The sequence below is a fragment of the Lytechinus variegatus genome, chromosome 8, assembly GCF_018143015.1.
Source record: "Lytechinus variegatus isolate NC3 chromosome 8, Lvar_3.0, whole genome shotgun sequence".
NCBI classification, from domain to species: domain Eukaryota; kingdom Metazoa; phylum Echinodermata; class Echinoidea; order Temnopleuroida; family Toxopneustidae; genus Lytechinus; species Lytechinus variegatus.
In genome coordinates, this window is record NC_054747.1 from 9,616,431 (window position 1) to 9,644,135 (window position 27,705).

A 27,705-nucleotide genomic window follows, 5' to 3' on the forward strand; every position below is an offset into this window, starting at 1 on the left:
TTATATTTTACTGGAATCATCATTCGCATTACGATTTATTTTTTACCTTGAGAAAGGGCGGCAAATAACTGGGAAATCCCTCTATTAAAACCGTTACCGTTACTGAAAGATCAACATAATATTCGATTGAATTCTAAGAAAAATCTACAAAATACAGAAGCACTGGCGTAAATCCGTGTTGATGGGTGGGGGGATGACTGAAATATTTTGGCAATTTTTTGCAATCATGTATTTAGATATGCAAGGAATTATCATTGATATGTCCACAGTGGCGTACCGTGGGTCACGGCATTGTGGGGTCACCAGCAAAATTTTTGAATCACTGAGTGAGCGCGCGAAGGGCGCTCATTTGACAGTTATACTGACCTAATTGAGAAATTTTAAGGACAATGTCATTAAACGGATATGTATCTCACTGATCAAATAATGCGAGCGCGAAGCGCGAGCTGAAATTTTTTTATTCACACCTAAAAAGGGACATTATTATCAAAATTGTGTAATCACGATAGGTACCTGTCTTGCTAAATAAAGCGAGCGCGAAGCGCGAGCTGAAATTTTCGCATATTTTGACCCCAAACAGCGAGATTTTAAGGAATATAATTATATTTTAGGAATCCATTAAGAGTATGCATATCTCACCATAGTCATCTAATGCGAGTGCCAAGCGCTTGCTGATTTTATTAGAATTACATCTGAACACATGAAACACTTTTTGTAGTCATTGCAATCATGATTATCATACGCATCTCACTAATCAAATATTGCGAGCGCGAAGCGCGAGCTGAAAATTTAGACAATTTAGACCTGAAGTGGGGCATTCTAAGGTTTCTTTGTAGGAAGTAACTGGGACCATACGTATTTCATTAGTCAAATGATGCGAGCGCGAAGCGCTAGCTGATTTTTTTTATATTCAGATCAGAAGAAGGGACATTTTAAGGACTGATTTTAGGAATTCATGAAGAGCAGACATATCTCACCAATCCACTAATGCGAACGTAATCACGGACAGGAAATGTTTCATATATACGAAGACCTTAACATGGGGCAATCACTTTTTGAGTCATGTAAAAGAAGCATATGTCACTACATAAAACAATGATAACTCAAGTGCTAGGAAATATATTTGGTTTATATTGAACTGAAAACGGGATGTTTTATACTTAAGGATTTTATATCTCGTTAAACAGACAATGCGAGCACCAGGAACAATGAATACGTAGGCCCTGGGAAATTTATGTTTTATAAAGTTATGATAAAAATGTTTCTTATGTAATGTATTACATAACGTAATTATAATATAATATAATATAACATTATAATGAATAATACTTTCTTCTTTCCCACTACGTTTCTCTTCCTTTCTCACTCTTTTCTCCTTCCCCCCCCTTTTTTTTTGGGGGGGGGTCAGCCAATGGAGGGGGGGGGGGGGGGGCCCCCCGTAGTAAATATCCCTCCAATATTATTATTTTTCTTACCCCATGATGGTTCAATGGTTTTATTAGAGATTACATTAAAAAAATGACTTTCCATCTTAATCCCTTCCCAAAGACCCCAACGTTGATGAATTGGAAGAAACGAGGGTTTCTCTTCAATGTTATAGTAAGGACATAAGTATTTCGTTTGGAAATGGTGAACTGGCTCTTTATTTGCATTTTATGATTCAATAATATTGTTTTATTTGTTAAGCGGTATTTTAGGAAGAATTTTTACCAATAAAGCAACTATCTCTTGTGATTTTTTTTTTCATTTCTTTCGTAAAAAGTGGGGGGGGGGGATGTTTGTACAGGCCATCCCCCTCCTCGAAAAGTGGGGGGATATATCCCCCCATCCCCCCCGGGATTTACGACAGTGTACAGAATTTCTTCGGATGCAGGTTACCATAGTGTCGGAGGGAACAGTCGCTGAGCCAATGAACCAGATTCTTTTTGGCATCGTCACCAAATCTTCCTGAATCCGGGTAGTAGAAGACTCTTAATGTTGAAACGAGGTTATAAAAACTTTCTGCATTCAATAAGAGATAAAAATGAAAGTGAGACAAGAACAAAGGCGCGCATCGTCCATCCCACTTTGAATAATTTTGTTAGCACAAAATTATCCTTAGCTCGTTCAACGTGTTCAAGTTCCGTGTATGTTCAGGAATCCATACAAATATACAATTTGTGGCCTAAATCTCTTCTTATAGAAGTACATTTCAACAGGAATATTTTCTGATATAATGCTATACGTTCTCCTCCATCTGCTCCCTAAAATATACAGTGCATATCAAAAAAAGTTTACACTTTGAAAAAGTCATGGGAATTAAAAAATATACGACATGTGGGTAATTTTTTCACATATGATCTGGGTTTGGGTCTCATCTTTCTAATGAAAGTAAAAGTTTTGACAGAATGTTACACTTGAGTGAGCACTGTCCATTTTTGTAAAGCTCGCAGAAATCTGTTTGTGCAGAAATGCTCGTCAAGGGGAAAGGACGAAATCAAACTTACCCTGCGAAACATTTCTCACACATTTCCCTTGCACTTTTGGTAAATTGATATAAAACGGATACATTCAAGCATTTTGTAGCAATTTTGCCACCCAAATTGAAATTTCAACACTTAGTAAGCACAACCTTTACCCTTTTTGTGCCAGCTTGATTTGAGGACAAAACTGAATCTGAACAAAAATTTATATCAGACATCTCCAGCATTTTTTCACTAAGTTTGTGTCATTAAAGTGGGTTTACATTTCATTTTTAATTTAAAATTTGTTTCTCCACCCGTTTTCCAAGCTTGACAATGATTAACAAAATGAAAATCCTAAGCCATTTCATGTAAATCACAGCTCAGTGTAAAGCAAATATCGTCACGATGGCCTCGGTGTGTGGGGGAGTGGGGTGGGGCGCAATGCACTCTTCGAAGTGTTTTGGGCAAGGAAACAAGTTAAAAAAGGTAAAAGATATCATCAAATCAATTTTACTAGCTAAATTCCACCTGTTCTTCATGATTAAGGTCTAGTTTTATTCGCATAACTATTTCCAAGTTCTGTGCAAATCATTTTTCACTAACTTTTCAAAAGTAAGTGGTGCTCACTCAAGCGGAAATATTTTTCGACAGTTATATCGTCATTTCCTTAAATGGAATTATACCAAAGTAAAAATATAGAAAAATTTTCAGTATATTACAAATGTATAATTTTACAGGATTTTTTCTAATTGTAAACTTTTTTTGATACGCACTGTACATATAATTATCAAAAGAAAATTCCAATCGCCTTATCCTTTAGATGCAAAAACATAGACAATGTAGACAGTTTCATGATTTTTATTGATCTCATCGGAAATGAATGAAACCAGTTGAACAAAAACCGTTAAGACCAAAGCCATAAGCCCTAACATGACTTTTTTTTCAAATAATAATAATAATAAACAGTTCTTGTATAGCGCATATCACAATGAATAATGTCTCTATGCGCTTCGAAGGACTTGGATATTATTACCCCAGCTGTAGCTTGGCAGCCGTAATTACTAAGATTATACAGCGCACACGCATTTCAAGGAATGAATTCATGCAAGGTACCTATTCACCTCACTGGGTTGAGTGGAGCACAATGTGGATAAATTTCTGACCGAAGGATATTACGCCATGGCTGGGATTTGAACCCACGACCCTCTGTTTCAAAGTCCGGAGACTAATCCACTGGGCCACAACGCTCCACTCCTCCCCTTCTTCGCTTTGTGTTCCCCTCTGCTGTGAATTATGTGCTGGAGATTTATTCGAGTGCTCTATTAACTAGAAAAGTTTAACAAAATATAACCAAAGAATAGTACACGCTAAAGCGTTCATGATAGGCAACTGCATGTGAGTTAGTACATCGTGTCCTCCATAAAACTTGGAGATGCCAACTTTCACACAATATTCATGAGACTTGTATGTCCGAGTTTGGCTTGAGAGTCCATCATTAAATACTTTCGCTTAAACCACCCCCACGACCCCGGATTCCCCCCTGCCTCACAAAAAAATCCCCATTACCATAATGCACATCGAATTGTGTTTGACTTGACAACTTACTTTCAGGTTCTGAGAAGGGGCCTGTAGCAGAGGCCGGAAACAAGATGGCGACATTTTGTCTATCATCTGGCAAGAAAGCAAAGAGAAAAAAGTTATTAAAAAAATTATGTTAGAGCGATATTATTTTTTCCACGTTTATTCACTGGACTTATTAATTCCTACAGATACCAAGTAATGAATTCAAATCTTGTTATTTAAGTTTCCAACTACGTTAAGTAGATTTAAATATTTATTTTGAAAGAATTGTTTTGAACCAAGCTCCTCCCCTTGATCTCAATAGAGCAGTGAATTTATCATCCAGTAATGAGCTGACTTAAAGACAGTTGTAATAGTCTTGACATGGAATATCAGTGTCCGACATTCTGTAGCCCAGGAGTGGATCCAGGACTTTTCTGAAGGGGGTGCATTTGTTCCAAACATTTCATGAATCAATGAAAGAAAAAGAAACGGTCATCAGTAAAAACAATACGAACATTTATAGTCTAAAAAGGAATTGACAAAAGTAATCACTCTCAAAGGAAGGTAGTTTTGACCCCCCCCCCGACCAGCGCCTGCTCTACCATCAAAATAAAGGCAATGTAATATTGGATGTTTTACGTACTATTGACTATTGTAAATGTTAAATACGCCGAATCTCATCAATTATATCCAAACTGTCCTTTGGGGGAATGGAGCTCAGCAAGTTAAAAACATATTTTTAAGATCTATGACATTTTTTAAACATATTTATTCTGTAGAGGAATCAATCTAGCCAGATCAAAGGAAATTCAATGAAAATTATGATGCTAAATAGGTTCATTATGATGGTTGAAAAAAGAATAGAAAGATTTTACCACCCACCAAGATAATACTTAGAGGAGCAGGGACAGCCAAAAAGTGCAAGAATACGGAATATTGCTTGGACAGAAATACAGCTAAATATAGAATGCATTTAGAATGAAAGCGATATATACTTTTTAAATTTTGAACATACACATGTTATTCAGGCAAGCCACCAAGACATCTCTATGTAGTTGGGAAGTCGGTGATATCCCGACGTCGATAAGAATGGCCGTGTACATATGCCACATGCCTTCCATTTCTTTCCAGTCGCCATGCGGCATAAGTGTCCTTTGAGGAAAGAGTTTTCTAACAGCCTCCGAAACTGAATGGTTTCCTCTACGGGAGAGATCAAAGAATGCCAAAGCAGCGCACTTCTCGCTAATAATCTTCTGCTGACTAGCCATCACGTTCGCTGCATGTTGGTCTACAGTTGATTCCAATGGCGTAGATGGTTGCGTCTTTGCTGAAGTCGCTTGTCCGTAACCATGGCTCTTCGGATGAGGATATTCTCTGACGGCTGCTGACGAATAGGCATCGTCGGATGAAGTTGTGCTACGATGCTGGGAAAATCCTGAAGAATTACTTCCTCCTGCTTTCTCAATGTATGATCCAAGCTAAGGCTGACAGAGGGCTGATGAGGATCTTGCGATAATAGATGTGGAAGTGAGGACATATCTGCTTTGCCAGCTTTAGGCATATGTCTATCAATATTGGCGGGAGGATCTCTAGTTGGCCTTGTATTTTGAGGAACCTCAATCCCCTCTTTAGAGTCATCTATCTCCATCGGTGCGCCAGCGGCGGAAGCAGTAGAAAGGAGAGTTTTCCTGTCCTTACCATTTTTAAGGAACTCAATAAAGCGCGAGATGTGTTCATCTTCCATTTCTGCCGGGTTGTTACATTGGATGACGCAGTTAGAACACTTGAAAGTTGTTGGCTGTGACTTCTTAAGCACCATCATGAGGGCGCTCTTTGATACTGGGCTGTAACTGGTCATGGAATGAACAATGACACCCACACGATCAGGACCTGCAGAAAAATTGTATAAGAGATATGACGAGTCTTGTTCAACACTGATCGTAAAACAGTGACACATGCACGTAATACCGATATCCTGATAAATCACAATGTTGAAGTCTATTCTTGATGATAAGGAAACTACTTTAGCTTACTTTCAGAATGATAGTAGTCGATGAGTGCCCAGAAAAGGCCCTATATAGAAAGTTATTAAACAATATGTGCAGATGAAACATCTACTGATGGAAATTTAGTGTATATTCTTTGAGAAGATGCGATTGTAAATGATATTCAACAAATTCGACACACATACATCAACATTCATTATGTGATTACCTATGCGGTACGTGTAAATAAAATAAATATAATGATGGTCCATAAATTATTTCTACGAATTAACAGGGGAAAAACTTATCACTAGCTATTTGGGTTAAGTGGGTGTGACTTAAATTTTGAAAAGGCGTTGCACACTGTCATGACTCTATACGGTGTAAAAACGTTTTGTCTATAAGTGAAAACCTCAAAATGTGATAGACTTGGACATGCTATTCAGAAATATATATTTCACATATTTCGCTTTCATTTTCTTGGTTTGGGAATTGTTTATTTATTTTATTTATTCATATAATTTCCATAATTAATTTATTCAATGGTAATCATCATTATTAAATATCATTATAATTATTGGAGGCAGTGCTCTCCAAGCCCCTATATTAACGTCAGTGTGGGTGTTTTCATGCATGTAAACATATGTGAATGTGTGTAACTTAACCTCCTCCTAGTGTGTTTTTTATTAAAGCGAGCGCGAAGCGAAAGAGTGAGAGAGATAGACCCCTCAAAAAAGTTCGGAAACTTTGTTTACCCATTAATTTCCCCCAACTCCCAACTTTACACGATAGATATTTTACATCATTCAAAAGACCATTTAATTCACTTTAAAATGATATTATGCTTAGCATGCCATCGTGAAAAGAGCAGGATTCAAAAGTGTTGGATGAGGTCTGAATTGAATAGCTGCAAAACGAGCAAAACAAGTTTGGAAATCTGAGTTTGGCTATTTATTTCTCCCAACTCCCAATTTGACACAATACATATGTGGTATTATCTAATTCTCTTTAATTCTCTTTAAATGATACCATGCTTGTTATGATATGGCATCACGAAAAGAGCAGATTTCAAAAGTGTTGGATGAGGTCTGAATTGAATAGCTGCAAAACGAGCAAAACAAGTTTGGAAATCTGAGTTTGGCTATTTATTTCTCCCAACTCCCAATTTGACACAATACATATGTGGTATTATTTAATTCTCTTTAATTCTCTTTAAATGATACCATGCTTGTTATGATATGGCATCACGAAAAGAACAGATTTCAAAAGTGTTGGATGAGGTCTGAATTGAATAGCTGCAAAACGAGCAAAACAAGTTTGGAAATCTGAGTTTGGCTATTTATTTCTCCCAACTCCCAATTTGACACAATACATATGTGGTATTATTTAATTCTCTTTAATTCTCTTTAAATGATACCATGCTTGTTATGATATGGCATCACGAAAAGAGCAGATTTCAAAAGTGTTGGATGAGGTCTGAATCGAAAAGCTGCAAAAAGAACAGAAATAGTCATGAAGGGTCAATTCAGAACATGATGCTTTTGTCTGTGTCAATAGAAATCAAAATCCATTAAAATCAAGACCCTGCTTCTGTACAGTAGTAATGGTTCTGTGAGATAACATGGTAGACTTTGAGTCGTGGTTTGGAATACCCATGTATGTTTATTTGTTGTGTGTTTGCTTGTGCAGAGGTGTGTTTGATTCCATATACACTCAGCAAAAAAAGTTCGTGGACACTTATAAAAGTTAAAATATTCCATATAGATATTTGATTGAAGGTAAATCATTGTATGTCATCATGACCAGACAATATTCCTCTTCCAGTATGACATGACATTTTCATGTAAACAGTCATGCATGGGTGGTTATATGCTCTAAACAATAGCAATGTCAGTAAAAGAAAATTGCAAGAATGGATCAGTCAGTGCATGGCTGGTTACAAGCATTAAATAATAGCAATGTCAGTAAAAGGAAATTGCTAGAAAATGTTCAGCCTTTCTTTCAGTTGTGAAAGTTTATATGGCATAAATATCCATTAAACGACAAAAGCAAACTTAAAGTCGAACACCACTCTGAAAGAGAAAATAATCCAACTTGGACGCATCACTATTCCACTGGAATTTTAAGTCAAAGTTAGTCAATGAATTTCAGATCCGATAGTTGGTGCAGTGACAAATCGCCTTCTCAACGCAAGCATCCTTAACCTCCTATCTTCTGCAGGGGTGGTGGCCCTAGGTCGACCACTCCTAGGGCGGTCTCTGACTTCATCAGTAGCCAAATACCGCTGGTTCAAATTTGAAATTGTTGTTGGTGAAACTTGGAAATAGCGAGCCACTAGTCTACATGCATTCCTATTGCCCTTGCACGCTCTTGATTGGAAAGCTTCATCTTGAAAGTGAGTGTCCAAATGATCCATCTCATTATGCATCTCATGATGCATCCCTAAGCATTTAATTCGAATGATAACCACCTATTGAAATTGTTGAATGTATGCCTACAGGATGGCCATGATCATTATCATTGATGGTCTCTTTCTTGCAATTTTCTTTTACTGACATTGCTATTGTTTAAAGCATATAACCACCCATGCATGACTGTTTACATGAAAATGTCATGTCATACTCGAAGAGGAATATTGTCTGGTCATGATGACATACAATAATTTACATTTAATGAAATATCTATATGGAATATTTTAACTTTTATAAGTGTCCAAGAACTTTTTTTGCTGAGTGTATGTTGATGTTAAGGTGTATGAAAACAATTAAAAGAAACTCATTACCACTGAAAAAAAAAGAACCGATGAGGAATTGTTAATCAAAGTCAAAAGAAACCGTTGAGAAATTCACTCATCACCACGGAAAAAACAATGACTTTCAATATTGTGTCATTTTGCAACTTTTGAATTTTGACCTTGCCCCACATCAAGGCACTGCACCTCCATGTGAACCATAATCATATCATGTAGGGTATCCGCCATTGTGGATTGCTGCCCTCTGTCGGGCAGTGTTGTATATGTTACACATGCGATTCGTTATCATCGGCCCTTATCCGGCTAGCTCTGTGTAGAGGTACATTGTCATTAAAATATGAACCATAAATATTATTGTGATTGACGCCTTTATCATTTAATGGTGTGGTGGCAGTTGGGATCAGCCCTGTCATTGTCTGTTTATGATGGCATTTGCTCAAAATAGCAGTCAGTCGGTCGGCCAAAAGTGGTCGTGATAGGTAATCTTTCCGCATTTGTCGGTCTTGGGTCGTACCACTCGCAGTAGCTGTAGTCCCATGTATAGACTCAGCTATGGCTTTTCCCATGAGAGGTTGCACCCTCAACCTCGCCCCCAGGCCCCAACCAGCGGCCGCCCTCACGTACATTTCTTAATCACTATAACTTACACATTACAAATCAAAAGAATGAAAGAGTGACTGAGAATGGAAATGAATGTAACAGTCTTGATTATGATGATTTTGATGATTATGCTGAGAAGTTGAATGATGATTGTAGAGAGAAGATTTCGGAGACAGAGTCTGAGTTAGTTGAGTTTGACAATTGTAATGAGTCCCAGTTTGATCACAATGAGTTTGAGTCCGATGATGAGCCCATATGGGACAATCCTATTCCTAGCAATCATCCTCCGTCTGTTAAGGTTTTACATACTATTAGTAACAACAGTGGGCCAAATGTTAGTCTAGGTCCTATAGGTCTAGTACCAGTAGATCCATATAGTTGCCCTTTATGTTTAGCAGCTAAGCGCCCGAGTCACCACCACATCGGTGACTGTGAATACCTCCCTCAACATGAGAAAAATATCATTGCGCAAGCTCGCCAAGCAGCAAGTATACTAGGATACACTCGAAAACTCACAGTGAATGATTGTTATGAAAAGTATGAGTCTGCCAAGAATTTGTCAGATTGTGACAGTGATTTAGATTATGATAGTGATTTTGACAATTTGTCAACTATTGATTGTGACAAAGTTCCTGGTAGTGCTCCAACAACAGATTCAGATGTTTCTGGAATCAGTCATCAGTCACATGTTTATTGTGACAGTCCTCTTAGTTGCCTTGTTGACTCGTCGAAGTCAGATGAGTCGCCTCTAGTTCTTGAAGTTCCTCTCAGCAGGATTCATCAGAGTCCGATGGATTACATCAAGGATACCATTCATTGCCACATTGTCCAGTGGCTGAGTCGTCTATGTTGCCTAAGCAGGCCAAGATACTTCCATTTATTGACCTGTATCATGGTCAGCAGTGTGTCCGGGTCACCTTAGTCAGTGGGTCATCACAGAATTTCATAGGTTACTCAACTGCTCTGAGTCTTGGTGCTGATATCTTTGACACGTCCTCAGGTATGTGTCATGCCGATAGTTCAAGCCTGCCTTATATGTAATTGTTGGAGAGACGCAGCTCGTACTTACAAGGGATGATAATGAATTCATCTTTGAAGGCTTAGTCGTCGAGGCTGATACCGTATTAGCCCGAGCTGGTATCCCTTTCTTAGAGGTGAATGATATCTCTGTTCGTCCTTCTCGGCGTTCGGTCACGATTGCTAATGGGTCCTCTTACACCTATGGCCCAGCGCCGGCCCCTGCGCGTTTCGATACAGCGCTCTCAGTTGTCGTCTCGTCAGTCGTTCCTCCCATTGGCGAACATAGCATTACATCTCAGGTACCTCACACTGATCCTGCAGCCAATGTGGAGACAAATTCCTCCAGCTTCAACGTCAATGAAAAAGCTTGCATACACGTCAAGCCAATACTTACCAATAATCAAGTCAGTGTGGATGCCCGTAAGGATGCTGTTTGTTCTAAGATACCCCGAACGTACATCCCTGGTGGTTCCTCCACTGCTCTTGAAGTCAATCCTGATAGCGAGATCACCAAAGTCCAACCGGAACCTCAATCCGGTGGTCAGTCCTCCAAAGTACCATCATCAAATGCCGACCAGTGCCACCTTAGTGATTCTCTGGCAGATGCGTCCCCTACTCATAAGCCTGTGGATTGCTTGGTCACCAACTTCACCGGCGAACCAAACCATCGCTGTTCCTTGAAGGTTGAGTACTCTCCTGGACGCCCCCCTGATAGGACTCCTTGTACTACCCTTGGACTGTTTGCCTCCATCCCTGCCCATGTGCACTCCAGGATGGTCTCTATCTCACCCATGCTGTCTGACGTAAGGAGGTTTGCCATACCCCTTCCATTGATCGCTCGTACTCGGCCAGGTCTCCCTTTCAGCTTGATATTGGGACCCCCTCATGGACGCCCCCCCCCCAGACTACATTTATAACCGCTACCCATGATTGATTCTCTGGACTTTTTTGACCATGTTATTCACATGTACCATGATGGATGAAATATTGACTCTAAGCCTTTACCTCGGATTTGGTTGCTTCTGTTTTTGCAAATACTGGACAGCTTAATTGGTTTTTCATAACTTTTGATGTCATCGTGGACACTTGTTTTTTGATCAAAATTTGATCTCATTGATATTATTGTATACTTGATGGCCTTATGTATTTTTTAAAAATGTTTTTAATACTTTTGTTTGTATGGACTACTTGTTTTGGGCTTAGAATGACCCTGCTTAGAATGACCCTGCTAATTAAACATTGTTATATGAATATGGTTTTCTTATTCATGTATTGTTGTTTATTTAGTATTTTGTGTAGTGATGGCTGCTTGTAGTTATGAGACATGTGTATGATCTTGTATGTAGTGTGATTTTTACCAGATGCTTGCTATGCATGGGCATGGGTGTATTTTCATAAATGCCTGTTTTCCCTTTGTTTTTTGCTGAAATTAATTTGGGTCTATAAGATTGTTTCATTTATTTGAACTTTATATAGCATGAAAATGACATTGTTGTATGATACATGTATTTTGCATTAATAAGCCTTTATTGTTGTACCCCCCCCCCGTTAATGCCCTTAATTTTGTTTGGTATGGTTAGGATTGCTATGTTTTGCAGCTATATGACGCTAGCTATTTATGCATTGTTTATTGTGAATTGCTTGGACTGTAGTTTTAAATATTTTCCTTTTGGCTGATGGTTTATTGAGAGTGGTCATTTTGTATATTACCCTATCAGTTAATACCTATTTTTATGTCATTTATCAGCTGTCCAATTTAGACTTTTGTCTTATTTCTTATCTGTGTATTTGTTTTTTAACGTTGCAGGTAGGAAATTATGTACAAATGTGTGTATGTTTTGGTGATTTCTACTTATTTATCTGTTTATCATTTTTATATACATGTCAAAAGTTGCAGTACATTCATGATTTTATAGTGATTTTATTTGACTTATATATATGTTACAGCATTTGGTAAGTTTTGGACTTATTACTGTAATTATGTTTAGAGATTGATAGGAAGCAGTTTGCATGCCCCTTGTACAGTTTTTATTTCAAGAATGTGTATAAAGGATGTGCTTATTCTTTTGATTTTAGTTCATGGTATCGAGACTCTTATATTTTGCCTTGTGCGTTTTACCAACAAATTAGGCTGATTTATATGCAAGGGCGCCGGAAGCGGGGGGGGGGGGGGCACCGCACTTGCCCCCCAAAGAAAATTTTTGGGGGCAAAACGAGATTTTGTCCCCCCCCCCCAATTTTCCCCCTAAAAGTAGAAAAATTATATTATTTAAGGACAAAAGTAAACGATGAAGGCACTTTTCTGCCTAAGAATTGTCATTTCTTTTGTCAAAAATGAAAAAAATTCGCCCCTGACGGGGCAATTACACATCATAGTAAGCCTTGCGTCTTTTGACGAACATGTCCCTCTGTGAAACATACCTTTGATAAGCCCCTTTTCCATGTTATTACAGTGTGATAAACAAGACCGCTGAAAGACCTTTGAAAGACCATGAATTTTGGTTGATCTTTCAGAGGTCTCTCAATGAACCTACAATAGTCTTTGAGGTCTTACGCGAGTCCTGACCAATCTTTCAGTGGTCTTCGTGGTCTTCATGGGCTCCAAAACTTCTTGAAACGGTTCAAAACAGTCTTACAACGGTCTTACAGGAAAATTGTCTTTCAGTGGTCTTTCAGCAGTCTCTCAAGATTTTTGCGGAGATCACGGTAAGACTCATGAGAGATCATTGAAACATCATTGAAAGACCATTGAAAGACCAGGCAAAGTCCATGGAAAGAATTCTGAAAGATCACTTATTGCATAAAAAATCTCTGAAAGACCATTGAAAGATCTCGAGAGGACTAGTCTAAGACCAGTACGACAAGAAATATCCAACTAGTCTTTCAGAGTTCTTTGAGGGGTCTTTCTGAGCCATTCCACAGAGTCGACAAATTTCATTGATCTTGAAGACCGCTGTAAGACCTCACCAATCTTTCAATGGTCTCCGTTCTGTGGAATGGGGGCCTATTAGTATTAATGAATACATTTCAGACTAAAACCGAATGGCAAATTTGCATGCTGTGTCGGCTAACAAACGCGCGGTCGCCCAGAAACGCTCAGACCGGGGTGGTGTTTCATAAATATTTTCGTCCGACAAGTTGTAAGATCTGACAACTTTCCTGTATTCTGATTGGTTAAGAAGCATTGTTACCATAGTAACTGTCGGATAAAACGTCCTACAAGTCCTTTCATGAAACGCTCCCGGACCTGGGGAGTGTTTCATCCGACAAGTTGTCAGATCTGACATCTTTCTCTGATGTTGATTGGCTGAGAGGTACTGTTACTATGGTAACTGTCGGATGAAATGGGACTTTTCGGATAAAACGTCCGACAAGTCCTTTCATGAAACGCCCCCCCCCCCGATATCACCAACGCGCGTGAACGCTAGTTACTCGAGCAACATATGGAATCTGAAAATAGCTGTAAAACCGAAAAGTTTAAAGAGTTATAGAGGATTGAGTAGTTGCTTATTGGATAAATGAGAAGATGCTATGATTCGGCGAATGGGGTGTAGAGCAGGAGTACTCATCTATCAACTAATCAAGCCTCTTCTTCAACCTTTTCTGGTTTACTGTCTTTATCAGGATTACGCTCATTTGAACAAAACATTACTCGACTTTCACTGTCTACTTCCTCCTATCAATTTCAATTCTTCCTCTATCCACTTTTTCTCTTTTTTTTTTCGAAAACTCAACATGGTGTACCGTCAACCACATCCGCTGTTGGAATGTAATTGTTTTCTTCTAAATAATGTTACATAATGTACATTATGAACTGCCGTAGTTTGTTAGTTCATGATTATTTACCAATGAATATTTCCAGGAATTCGATATTCATCATTTCCTAGTTATGGTCACATTTTCCCCAGAAAATATGTAAAGAAAAAAGAAGATTTTGAAGGGGTCATCCAAAAGTGCTTCCCAGCCATACAAAACATGCCAAAGGAAACACATAAATCGAGTAATGTTTTAAATTTTCAGAAAAGTTTTAAATTGTTAGACAATAATTAAGCAGGTCATATTTCTTTTTCCTCCAGTTACAAAATATGAAACGTTTTGCCTATGTATGTATAATCAGGGACTCTCTCCAATGCTGAGGTCAGAAATGATATAAATAGAATGGGTATTTAAGCGCTTATCGTCGTCTGCCACGTCAGAACACCCGCCATTTTGAATTTAAAAAGACATTCATTGGAATGTATTTTGTTTCTGTTGTTACGCTTCTTCTTCTTCTTCTTCTTCTTCTCGCGTCGTCCGTGTATGTAAATGTACATAAATATTTCTGAAAGGATATTGCATGAAAAATGTAATTTCTGGTATTTTGAGTCAATATAAGCGTATTACGTAATTTAATTGATCAGACACGAAAACCACATTCCGAATTAAGCGAGCGTTTTGCGCGTAGATTTCATAGGTTCTCATAAACTCTGAGTATAGTCTTTCGTAGTGAATTCTATGTTTAATTCTCAAGAAATTTATTTTTGAATTCTCTTAGAAACGTAACTTTTAAACTCCATTTTTACACAAATTCCTTACCGTGGGGGGGGGGGGGGTCCCACGCCCTCTACCGCTCGATCGCTTCGGTATCTCACGCTGTCAAAAATATTGTGCCCCCTTCGGGATTTTGCCCCCCCCAAAACTGAAAGTGTTCCGGCGCGCCTGTTTATATGGGTAATGTTTTGCATTGGTGGAAATTGATTTTTATCATCAGTTGCTGTATTTATATAGCTTGTTTATTGTTTAAAGAAGTAGGCTTTTATTCAGTTCCCTATTATGTTAAAAAGAAAAAAAAGGTTGCCATGGTAAGCTGTTATTTGTCTATGACATGTTGTGTATTTTGATGGGATAATAGGGGGATAATAGGTGGAGAAAGTAATTATGGTGCTATTTCAATTTAGTTGTATGTAGTTTATGTTGGTGAACTGGTATGTACTCTGTAGTTGATGATAGTTACAGGTAATTTGTATTAGTGATAAGACAATGATTATTTATAGTGATACATGTACTTTGAATTATCAATAAGACTATTATTATTCATGCAGGTGAACTGGTATGTACACTATAGTTGGTATTAGTGTTACAGGCACTTTGAGTAATTGATAAGACAATGATTATTAGCAGAGTCAAAATGTTTACTGTTGAGCATTTCTCCATTTGAATTTAGTGGATTTTATGTGAAGGCCAGTTTGCATCACTGTTACTGTTATTGTTTAAATAGTTGTATTGCTTTATATTTCAACAGTTGAGTTGTGTTTTTCATAGCTTAGATGTGATGATATGGTTTAAATTTGATTTTACACTTAACAAGCTATTTGGATGTCAGATGGGTAATTGCAGTAATTTAGAAAGTTAATAGAAGAGAAAGTTAAAGAAGTTAGTAGAGGGAAAGAAAAAGTGGTCACGCCATTGTGGATTGCTGCCCTCTGTCGGGCAGTGTTGTATATGTTACACATGCGAATCGTTATCATCGGCCCTTATCCGGCCAGCTCTGTGTAGAGGTACATTGTCATTAAAATATGAACTATAAAGATTATTGTGATTGACGCCTTTATCATTTAATGGTGATCATTTTTAAAGAGAATCAAATGTTCTATTCATTAATATTAATTACGCATTAATATTTACTCGAACCGATGAGGAATTATCGATCAAAGTCAGATTTCCACTTTTGTTAGGAGTTTAGTAATAATAGTAATAATAAAGCAATAATAAGAATTATAATAATAAGTTCAAAAAAATAAAGATTATCACTTGATTGTTCATCACTTTGAAATGGGGGGGGGGGTGATTGTTCACAGCGTCCCCACTCTAAGAATTGGGGGATGCAGCCCCAATTTCCCCATAATCCCGCTCTCCCGCCGTGCATGCCCCTGAGATAATAACCACATTATATGTTGATTCAGTGGATATTATGAAAGAATGAGACAGTTTGAACATTTCGGAAGGTCCGGTGATGATTGACTGGATAAAAAAACAAATGTAATAGAAATTAGAGGATTATAAAACTTTGGTGTTTTTGTTCGAAAAGTAAAAAAAAAGAATGAGACGTCAATGTGTTATGGAAAACTAAATATAAAACATGTCAAAATGTAATAATTCATCAGCTTATCCACGAATGAACAGCTGTATAAATACTCACTAATTATTCAACTAAACAAATAGAGATAATTTAAAAGCGAAAATTGAGCACAAAGTCTTAATATAAACATATGAGCAAATTTAAGCATTTCTACAAGAAAATGAACAGGACGCGCATCTCACTAAATAAAATGACTATACAGTGCGTATCAAAAAAAGTTTACACTTAGAAAAAAATCCTGTAAAATTATTGATTAGTAATATCTTGAAAAGTATTCCACATTTTAACATTGGTACAGATCCATTTAAGCAAATGACGATATAACTGTCGAAAAATATTTCCGCTTGAGTGAACACCACTTACTTTTGAAAAGTTAGTGAAAAATGATTTGCGCAGAACTTTGAAATAGTTATGCGAATAAAAGTAGACCATAATCATGAAAAACACGTTCAATTTAGCTAATAAAATTGATTTGAAGATATCTTTTACTTTTTTTAAACTTGTTTCATTGCCCAAAACACCATGAAGAGTGCATTGCACCCCACCCCACTCCCCCACACACCAAGGCCATCGTGATGGTATTTGCTTTACAATGAGCTGTGATCCACATGAAATGGCCTAGGCTTGATTTTCATTTTGTTAATCACTTTCAAGCTTGGGAAAGGTCTGGAAAAGTAAGTATTAAATGAAAAATGAAATGTAAACCCACATTAAATGATAAAAACTTAGTGAAAAGTGCTGGAGATGTCTGATATAAACTTTTGGTCAGATTCAGTTATGTCCTCAGATCCAGCTGGCACAAAAAGGGTAAAGGTTGTGCTTAATAAGTGTTGAAATTTTCACTTTTGGTGGCAAAATTGTTCCAAAATGCTTGAATGTATCCATTTCATTTCAATTGACTAAAAGGGTAAGGGAAATGTAAAAGAAATGTTTCGCAAGCTAAGTTTGATTTGGCCCTTTCCCCTCGACAAAGCGTTAAAACGAGCATTTCTGTGCAAACAGATTTCTGCGAGCTTTACAAAAATGGACAGTGCTCACTCAAGTGCAACATTCTTTCAAAACTTTTACTTTCATTGGATAGATGAGACCCAAACCCAAGAATATATGTGAAAAAATTACCCACATGTTGTATATTTTTTAATTCCCAGGACTTTTTCAAAGTGTAAACTTTTTTTTGATACGCACTGTAGAACACAAGACTGAACTAAACTAAAAATATTCTTCATCTTGACTTTAGAATGGAAAGGTATAAGCGCTATATACGATCCATCTTATATGAATCTCTAAATCAGGCAATGCAAATGCGATAAAGCAGTAGGAGATATTTTCCCCTTACCTTTTCTACTTCCCCCACTTTATAATCTCTTTCCTTACTTCCTTTCTTCTTCATTTGTTTTTCTTTCCTTAGATTTTTTAACACCACCACAAGTGGGAGGGGTGGACCCTTCCGCCCCCTGGGTCCACCTCCATGGAATTGTATATTTCTCTAATTCTACATGCCTGTCTAGGCCTTATCATGTAAATGTAATGGAATATCTTCCATAATTAACTTCTCACTGGAATGGCCATTAATAAATATTTACCATATTTTTCCTTCAGTTTGAGCAGCAGTTTGTTGTATTTAGCGTCTGCAACATCAGTGATGGAGTTACGACCTTGTGAAATTGAATGTAACAGAACCACAGCGTCATACTCATCTTGAGGCATAAAGAACTGTAAGTCCCGATGTGTGAGTTTCACAAAAATGCAATCTAGTCCATGACCTGTATTAATACGTTCAATTAACTGATCTACACAGGATTCCGTTGAGAGGGAAAGAAAAGCAACTACGATACCACCAGCATTGGCCATTATTCTGGGTTGTTTCTGCTGTGCTGTGCGGGAACTTGTAAGAACAATACACTGGAATTCGAGTATAGCAAAGAAATCTGATGATTATAATTTCCACAAGAGTTGACGATTGCGAAATGTCATATGACCCTGAGGAGAGGGGCGGGATGTTCTATGGAGGCCCGCCTTAATGGGCGTTTCTTATAACCGTGTTAAGCATGCGCACTTTGCTTCCACTGGGAGGCTATTTACCAAGCCATATTTGATGATCACATTATGCTAAGAATTTTGAAATCAAATTATCTGTGTTATTCATTCGACCTCTCGCAAAAGAATTTCCAGTTACATTTTACAATTGGTTATAACATTTTCTTTTTTAATGACACCGAACTGCAAACGTTTCCCAAAGAAACTACATTCCTCGCTTATATTCTGCAACTCTAGAAAGGGACTGCCTGAAACCGAAAAGTCCCATGCATGGCAGCAGAACTTCTTTAAGACAACATGGAGTCGGAAATAAAAGAAATCCGTGAGATCGTTCAAAATTACAAACCGGGTATTACTGTAACAGTTCCCGACAAAATAACATTTCCCGAAAATTTGTTCATTGGACTGTTTGGCAGGACAGAATGCGGGAAAAGCTCTCTTATAAATTCCCTAAAATTTGCTGTATCAGGCCGTTTGAGAAGGGCACAATGGGTCGACGTTGCAAGTCAAGAGAAGGCAGGAGGCCACACAATGTTCAGAAAGATCGCCAATTTGACCCACTGCATGTACGTAATTGATAACCGAGGCTTAGACGACCCGAGTGCAGAACAAGCACAAGCTGAAATAGCAGCGCAACTGGGTAAGTTAAGTTTTAGTGTTTTGGTCAGAGATTTGAATGATTTCTAAAACGGGGTGCTGGTTTCTGAACAAAAGATTGACAATCCCCTTCCCCACGAAAAAATGATTTTCACTCCCAAATGAATATGACTTTGGTCAGCAAAAATTTGACGAGCATAAAAATAAGGTATCCACCTGACCCCCCCCCCCCCCGAACCCCCGCTTTTCCGTTAACTACTCCCATTCCTAGTTCCCGCTGTCATGATTTGCGCCACTACACCAACGGCGTACTTAATCGTGGAGTAATCGTTGTGATCCTATCAGATCAGTCGTGGTAATCGCATCATCGTAGAAATATTTTCAATTGTTCGCGATTTTTTTTTCCATCATTTACGAAAGGCCAATCAGCGTAAATATTCATATCTGAATGATACGCACCTTAAAACACAAGATAACAAAACAACAACAACAAAGGATCGTACGGCAATGGGAACGAGATATTAATTAACGTTCATTCCCAGTACCCTCTGTCGTACGATCCGTTACGGACGTCACGATATCGATTAGCCCTTCGTAATTGATTGTGATTTTTTTTAAACCATTCAGATTTTTCCAACATCAATACGAATGCCACAACTGGTATAATGCGATCTGATACGATCACGACGATCAAGTTTTTACGAATAAGATGCACCGTTTCAATCGCGGCGCTTTGGTGACGATGATATATTAATGGAAGTACAGCAGAGCAATCGTTATAGTAGCAGGTACACAAGCTAAACAAATAACTTATTAGATTGCAATTTTGGCAATGAATGGTAAAATCTCTCTTAAAAAGGTAAAAACATGAACAAATAAGAAAACAGGTTAGTATTCTCCGTAGCATTTAATGATATTATTACTCAAGTGGTCTCTTTTGGAATATTAGCCTATGATCGTACAGGCAAAATCTATTAAAGGGGAAGTTCACCCTGACAAAAATTTTATTGTAAAAATAGCAAAAAAATATTAAAAAATATTGCCGAAGGTTTGAGAAAAATTCATCAAATAATTAAAAAGTTATTAGAATTTCAATTATTTGATTTGTGACGTCATATGCGAGCAGTATTCATACATAGCGAATGGTAAAAAATCAAATAAATGTCATTTTCTCAGAAAATATGAAAATGGTTTTCACTGAACCCTTTGTATATCAATAGACAAATCATTTCACACCCGATCATGAATAGAAAACAAAATTAAGTCATCAGGAACCATACAAAATTTGAAATTCATGCATTTTATATTACATAACACATGGGGCAGCTGCTCGTCTATGACGTCACAAATCCAAAACTTTGAACTGTAATAACTTTCTTACTTTTTAACGGATTTTCCTGAAACCTTCACCAATATTTTTTACTAATTTTTCTGCTATTTTTACAACAAAGTTTTCTTCAGGGTGAACTTCCCCTTTAAAGGTAATCGTAAGGTTAATTCGCTGTACCATCTAGGCGTACCCACATATTGGAACGCATATTTCTTTCCCCTACAAAATTATTACATTATTTATGCAATCGTTCATACTTTGCTTCTATTATAAGATGGTCATAGAGGCTACAGCGAACGTGTGCAGTGGGCAACAGACGAAGAGCAACCAAGTTCTGATACGTCATGTACATCAACACTAAACCTTGAAACGGGACACCCGATTTCTTGTGTTATCTTCGTGTTCAGGTATTTACACTGTAAACCCGGCGTACACTATGCGATTCGTTGCGATTTGATTTTCAAAGAAATTATAATGACATTTGATATGAACATTCCAACCAATAAGAATAGAGGTAGGACTATAGTGGAATGCATTTTTAGTCTAGTTCGAGCCTCCATGTAAGAATAAACTCAAATTCAATTCAACATCACAATGACGTGATCATCGATCGGCTGCGACTTGAAGCCGATTTGGACTTGGCTCCGACAACAGGGCAAGCTGCAAAGCACAATTATGATTTTAATATTTCTAACATTCTGCCGAACTTAAAATAATTTTGTTTTCTTTGAACTTTAATATTTAATGCAAAATGCGATTTATAAACAAACACAAACGCGTCGTATCGCATCGCATAATGTGCATATTGGGCTAAAGGTAAAGGCCTACTTGTTAAGAACAACATGAATCGGTGGTCTGAGAGGAACACATCCTTGGGTGCAATGAATCACCATAAAAACGTAATGAACACCAATTGATCTAGCCATACATTTAACTCTGGTGAAAGTTCTCGATAAGTTGGTATAGTGTTCTCAGATCGCCGTCTGGTGTAGGCTAGACTAAATACCACTTTTCGGTCTAAACACCTACCATCCAGTAGACAGGAATCATTTCTGTGAATTTATTTGAAAATTTCTGACATTTGACTGTAGCGAACGTATATAGAGGTAGGTTAGCAGAACAACCGACGGTGCAAAGTCTTCAAGCTTATCGTCTAGTAGGCGAGCTACCTATTGCTGAAGGGCACAAAGGTACTGCTCGCTAAACAATGGTGACAGGGTTCCATTTCTAGAACGCCATTAAAATACGATAAAAATACAAAATCATAGCAAGAGTTTCGAAAGATAGAAACGAAAGTGATTGGGACTTACTTCTGCAGAAATTCATTAAGTAAAATCAAATGATATTCTGTTTGACATGGTTGAGATAAGTTAATTTGTTTTATCATCATACCGATTGAATGTTGCATCGGTTTTGTTGTTTTGTTATGGTAGCACTTATTGTTAGCAATCATCTTTTTATTTCTTGCAGCGCCATTCACGATATAGAGGCTGACTTCGCAGGGCTTAATGTCGTGATCGATTTCTTTCATCGACACCAAGGTATTCCTCAATTTCTCATTTCGTCCAAAAACCTTCGGCAAATAATTGAAGGCCTACACTGTCACAAGACTAGAAGCCGGCATATTCCCGCATATTCTGCAGCCCTGAGAAGCATAAATGTCTGCAATTTTCATCAATTAAAAGAAAACCATATGCCATTTATTATATTATTAGCAATATTCCTGCTTGTGCCACTTTTATGAAAAAATTGTCCCAATGAAAATTATCAATCTTATATTTTGTTCCTATTCTAACGTTCTAGTTATTGAATTTGCGTCATCAACATCATCGCAGAAGTGGCATTTTTTCGAGGCAAATGAGGCATAATATTCCTCCGCAAGATTTGTAATAAAAATACAAAGCAATAGAAGTGACATTCCTTCGAGGCATATTACAAGTTAAGACCTTGACAAATTTGTAATAAAAAAAATGAAATTAAAAAGAGTGATGACAAAAGTTTTCCCATGGTAAATTTTATAAAGAAATCAATTAGAGAGGGTCAATATTACAGGTACCTTTTGTAATTCAACTATAGGTTGCTACCCCATCGCTGTTGTCACTCACGTTGATGTTGCAGAGCGGAAGAACGTCGAAATACTGACTGCCGTGCTCCGTGTATCAGGGTTTAGTGACATCTACGAGGTGGCTAACATCACCGACGAACACACCAAACTCGACGAGCAATACCAACTCAATCTTTTGTCCCTGCTTGAGAGATGCATGACGATCGGAGATAATACAGCTGTCTTCAAGCATTACCAACGCGTAGAGAAGGAGAAAAAGAAAAATATGCTGAAGATGGGTCGTAGAGAAAATGTAGTAACACCGGAATATGATGCGCGTATCAGGCCCACTGACATGACTGAGGACCAGCGTCGCAAAAAGGGAAAGGGTAACGAGACGTTGCAAAACACGGAGGAGGAACGGAAGGAGATTGAAGCACTAAAGAACGACTTTCAGATGAAGATGATGGAACTGGAAATGTTGAAGTACGAGCATAAGATGAAGATGAAGCTGGAGCAACAGAAGCATGAGCTTGAGATGCAACGGAACGCCCTGGAGATCCGGGAGATGAAACTTCAGGAGGAAGAAAGGGAACGTCGCTTTCAAGAACAGTTGCGGAAGATCGAGAGTGATAATCGGGGAGAACTTATCCGAGTCATGGAGGCAAATAATGCCGTCAAGGGAGCTAGATGTGCAAGGTTCCAACCAGTAATCAGTCTTCCTAGCCCACTTCCTTCATGTCGTATTCAGTGACTTCAGAAAATTATTTTGAATTCAGTCGACACACATTGACTGTAGACGTATTGAGCGGACGCATGCGCACAATTTTAAGACGCTCGATGGGCTAGCCCCGCGACAGTTCTATAGAGCTTCTCTTGTTAAGAGGAAACCCATTTCTTTTAGACTAAAATCATTAATATCGACAAATAAAAATAATACACGTACCACTAATTTTATTCCGTAGCTCAACCGGTGGAGCTGAGTGTCCTACACATACTTTGTTCACTAATAATCAATGAAGAGGGTGGCCAAGATCAAACATTCCTAAAAAGTATTGCGAGTACTGCAGTATTATTCCTGCAGCAGTAATGCCACCAACCTCAAAATGTGGTAGATTAATTTACAACAGCTATTCTCGCAGTCCTTTTTAGCACCAATGGAATCTTTCATTTGAACTGGTTCTGTGGAATCACACGTTATCGTGGTCATGGGGGATAGCAATCACGTGTAGGTTTATACAAACTATGATGGAAATATGTTTAACCACTGAGTAAAGATTTGGATATCAGGAGTTGTTACTGTCCGGAATAAGGTATTTTACGATTCATTATATCTTTCTTTAATTAACATTATATGTAAAAGAAAATTAATCTAGGTAATAAGGTTGATTATAAATTGAGTTGTATCGAATGATCATTATACACCTACCGCTTTTAGTCACCGTTCCATTACAAAATCATAATCAATGTCTGATTATTACCATACATCCGGAGGTCTTTTCCTATTATAATGTAAGTCTTGTAGCTTTTGTAATTATTATTATTAGCTTTGCTCTTATTTTACCTATACTGCTATACCAGGAAGACTTGTTAAAAATGAATTTAAAGGAGATAGAAATAGAAAGCTGCCGGGCGCCAAACAAACGGGAAAATAAAACACGAGATAAACATTAAAAAAATATCAGTTTTATCATTCAGGAAAGGCTATTTATTATGTGTGTATTAAGATATTTCTCAAGAAAATAATATGTAAATCCGGAAAGCAAAGAAGAAGTTCATCCACTTTTTGTGTGTACAAAGCTATAGAATCACAACACTACTGGCACAAAATGAAAAGTAACATGAATACTGGCTGGAGGCCGGTGAAAAGCAAAATAAAGCGTATTTGAAAATCCCGTTAATTGGACTTTTTCTCAAGGAAATTACTCTGGTGACAAATTTTTACTCTCAACTTCATTTTGTGGTTCTGTCAGGGTTTTTAACGTTACTAAAAAAAAAACATCCATTTACCCATACCCAGCAAAAAAAGTTTGTGATAATTGAATATTCACATGCATGTTTCAGGAGCAATTAAAGATAACCCGTCCGCATCTTGCGGTCGCGCGAGACATTATGAAAAATACGAGACATTTGGCTTCCTCCTGCTCGTACGCACGGGCGTCCGTCGATATAACACATGATATTTTTATGAAAATATGCACCCTTTTTCTTAAAAGTTGATGGAGAGGGGGGAAAATTAATCGTATCAAGTCGGGGTATTCAGTAATGAGTACAGGAGAAACTATATTTCACTGATTTTCATGATTCATCCCATTTGATTAACTCATCTATTCGTGTTTTGGGGCTAATCTTTCCCTTACACATTGCTTTTTGGCAGAAGTTCTATGGAAAATGCACCTTTTTTCACACAAACTTTGAGACACTCTGTATTCATTCCCCCATTGCTCGAGAATGAATGGGCAGTTAACGACGGGGTGAAAGATTTATTGAAGAATGGAGTGTATATTTCATGAAAATGAAAGCCATTTTCCCATTGGATATCTTCAATACGTGTTTTTTACTAGATGAAGTTAGTTGTCGAATAGGCTCTCCTGGCATTTGAGGTCTCTATCGGTGACGTCACTCAGGATCGTCATGCCTGAACCATCGGCCGGGCAGGGGTCGCAATGGTAGTATGATTTATGCATAATGCACTCGATGTATACAATAATCTTGTCCTCCCGTTCAAATGAATGTGAAACTCACATAATTTTCATCAGAGCATTCAACAGGAGTACTGTAGTACACATTTCTTTGTTATAAGTGAATTGAAGTCCCTCCAGTGAGTTTGATCACCCCTATTGTGAAAATGTATCACCCCTAGGTTGTAACACAGTCAGCTGTTTGCACTCAGGGTCACTCCGTGACCTGTGTGTGCGTTCAAGAGTTGTACACGATTTTCTGTCTCATTTAGGCAGAAATCTTTCATAATGTATCAAGAAATATTAATTGATTTTTTTTAGAAGGAAAAAAAATGACTAAAGAAATTTGAAGTCACTCCAAATAAACAATGTTGTCAATGTAATAAAGCAAATGATAAGGCACAATTGATTACTGGTAGGCCTAATAGAGGGAACCCATATATGTTAAACAATTTTTGGAATTTTGAAAGATATTTATAATCATTTTAGTATCATTTCAGTATTATCTATATATACAAACAATAGAATAGCTATGATATCCAGAATACAAACACAGAAATGTTCAAGGGTTATGCTTGACATGATAAGAAAGAGCATCTTTTTCTAATGGAAAAACAACTACTTGACCGGCTTGTGACAACAGTCTGCGGTCGCTGAGCGGGAGTGAAACGGGGTGCGCTGGCTGCGAACTTTCCAGACAACCCGGGGGGGGGGCTTTCACGAAAGGCTATATTGAGTAGTTTCTCATGGCCCTGGGAAGCGGGGGGGGGGGGGTGGTGCCGTGTGGAGTATTTTACATAGTCAGCACCACCAGGAATTCTGGAAGGTGTGACAAACTGGAGAAATGTAACCAAAATGTACTAAAACCTCCCATTTTTTGCTAGTCAAATTTACATCAGCACAGCAAACCAGAGTCACAAAGTTGTTCCCAGGGCCCTGTGATAGCATTGCCTTTAAGGCAACTGCCATGGTAACGAGGTTCAGTAGCCATTCGCAAAGTTCTAAGTAATATACAGCAAAGTTATCTTAGCTCTTAATGAAACGAAACCACTGACTTATAAAGTTATCTCGTTCGTTAAAGTTAATGTTTAATATCAAAGACAGACGTCATCAGACTCAAATCTACAGCAACTAGGCGACTCCATTAATGTCAGAATTGTAATCGAAAGGTTATGATATGTAGCACAAACGAGACTGGGGAAATGACTAGGATATACATGTACATGTGTATAGTTTGAATAAACGAAGTGTTTCATGAACTATCTTGTCTGTGATTTTTCTGACAGTGGCGTATAACAATTGTCTAACATTTTGTTTTACGACATTCCGTTGAGCAAGTTCATTAAGAATTAAGAACTCTCGAATGGCAACTCGAAACGAAGAGGATATGTTAATAAACTCTTGCACAGTGGAATGTAAATGGAGGAAGCTATGAGACTTTTTTTTATCGGATTGCGAAATAAATTTGGGAAATACCAAGTAATTGAACTAAAGAATAATGCGAATTCATGAATGAAACGTGAAAATAATTAAAAAACATCCTTATCTTTTGGTAATAACAAAAACACAATTAGAGTTACAAACCATAGTCGATACGTAGGACTTTTGCCATTTAGAAATGAACAAATGAAAATAATAATAGGTCACCTATATGAAGAAAAAAATAGAATATCAATCTGAAAGCTATAAGCACTTCTTACTAGACATCCCTTTTAAGCGATCAAAATAGTTATTTTTGAAATATTCATAAAAAGGGCAAATTGTAAGAATTGGTAATCCCCAGCACTATACACCAGGGAATGTATTCCGAAACGCGATAGAACTTAAAACGTAGTGTGTGTGAGAATATGGGAGGGCTAGATAGTGTGCATATGTGTGTGAGGGTGTGTGTGCGTGATAGTTTTAAGTGCATGAAAGCGTCAAGAGAGGCAGGAGGGTGAGAAGGGAGGGGGAGATGACTGATATAAACTACACCGAAATAAATTATACTCCATAATAATAGTGCACCCTTGAAAATATTACGATTAGAAGGTGGCTTGGGCAGAAATGTAAACAAATGTTGAACTAATTGTTAAAAGACCAGTGTAGATAAAATTTATGATGCTAACTAATAACAATCGTTGCTCTTGAGAATAACTATTCATCATTCATCTTTATTCTTTTTTAATTAAATATTGGTATGATAATCACTGATTTAACATATTTAAATCTCAAAGGGTCAATTATAAGACTTTTGGAGAATATAGATAAATAACGGTAAGCATAAATTTACTTTTGAAAGACAGAAAAGAAACCCAAAGATAAATATGCAACAAAACTTTCTTGGGAAAATCACTGTTGCCATCGACGGACATCATAAATCACGTTTAACAGAGTTAAGGTGAACTCAAGGTAGCCGCGGGCGCACCCCCAAAACAGCGAATTTTGAGCTTTTTCATTGTAATTCACGACGTTCTTTTAAAATGTTTTAAAGCAAATCCTTAATAGTCTATGGAATTGGTATACTATCAGACAGTTAAAGCGAATGAAGCTAG

At 37.6% G+C, this 27,705-nt stretch overlaps 2 protein-coding genes across 2 annotated transcripts; one reads left to right on the forward strand and one right to left on the reverse strand.

The window, feature by feature from the left end:
* Positions 1-1,840: 1,840 nt before the first annotated feature.
* LOC121420628 lies at positions 1,841-18,457 on the reverse strand. Its single transcript, XM_041615292.1, has 5 exons — positions 18,066-18,457; positions 5,706-5,897; positions 5,023-5,460; positions 4,050-4,115; positions 1,841-2,001 (listed from the first exon to the last, which is right to left on the reverse strand). Exons 1-5 carry the CDS (start codon positions 18,331-18,333, stop codon positions 1,841-1,843), a joined length of 1,125 nt encoding a protein of 374 aa, XP_041471226.1. The 5' UTR covers positions 18,334-18,457.
* LOC121420629 lies at positions 18,450-23,615 on the forward strand. The gene is made up of 5 exons (XM_041615293.1): positions 18,450-18,492; positions 18,989-19,159; positions 20,721-20,853; positions 21,917-21,987; positions 22,523-23,615. The coding sequence occupies exons 1-5, from the start codon at positions 18,450-18,452 to the stop codon at positions 23,242-23,244; spliced, it is 1,140 nt and encodes a 379-aa protein (XP_041471227.1). The 3' UTR covers positions 23,245-23,615.
* Positions 23,616-27,705: the final 4,090 nt, after the last annotated feature.

Bases quoted from the DNA above. Each gene is read 5' to 3' on its own strand.
- LOC121420628 (XM_041615292.1), bottom strand. From the start codon at position 18,333: ATGGCCAATGCTGGTGGTATCGTAGTTGCTTTTCTTTCCCTCTCAACG. The intron at 5,461-5,705 runs GTAAGGACAGGA...TTGAGAAAGCAG, and splicing joins TATTGAGTTCCTTAAAAATG to GAGGAAGTAATTCTTCAGGA. The intron at 2,002-4,049 runs GTAAGTTGTCAA...TATTGAATGCAG, and splicing joins CCCCTTCTCAGAACCTGAAA to AAAGTTTTTATAACCTCGTT.
- LOC121420629 (XM_041615293.1), top strand. From the start codon at position 18,450: ATGTCATATGACCCTGAGGAGAGGGGCGGGATGTTCTATGGAG. The intron at 18,493-18,988 runs GCCCGCCTTAAT...TTGCTGTATCAG, and splicing joins GGGCGGGATGTTCTATGGAG to GCCGTTTGAGAAGGGCACAA. The intron at 19,160-20,720 runs GTAAGTTAAGTT...TTCTATTATAAG, and splicing joins TGAAATAGCAGCGCAACTGG to ATGGTCATAGAGGCTACAGC.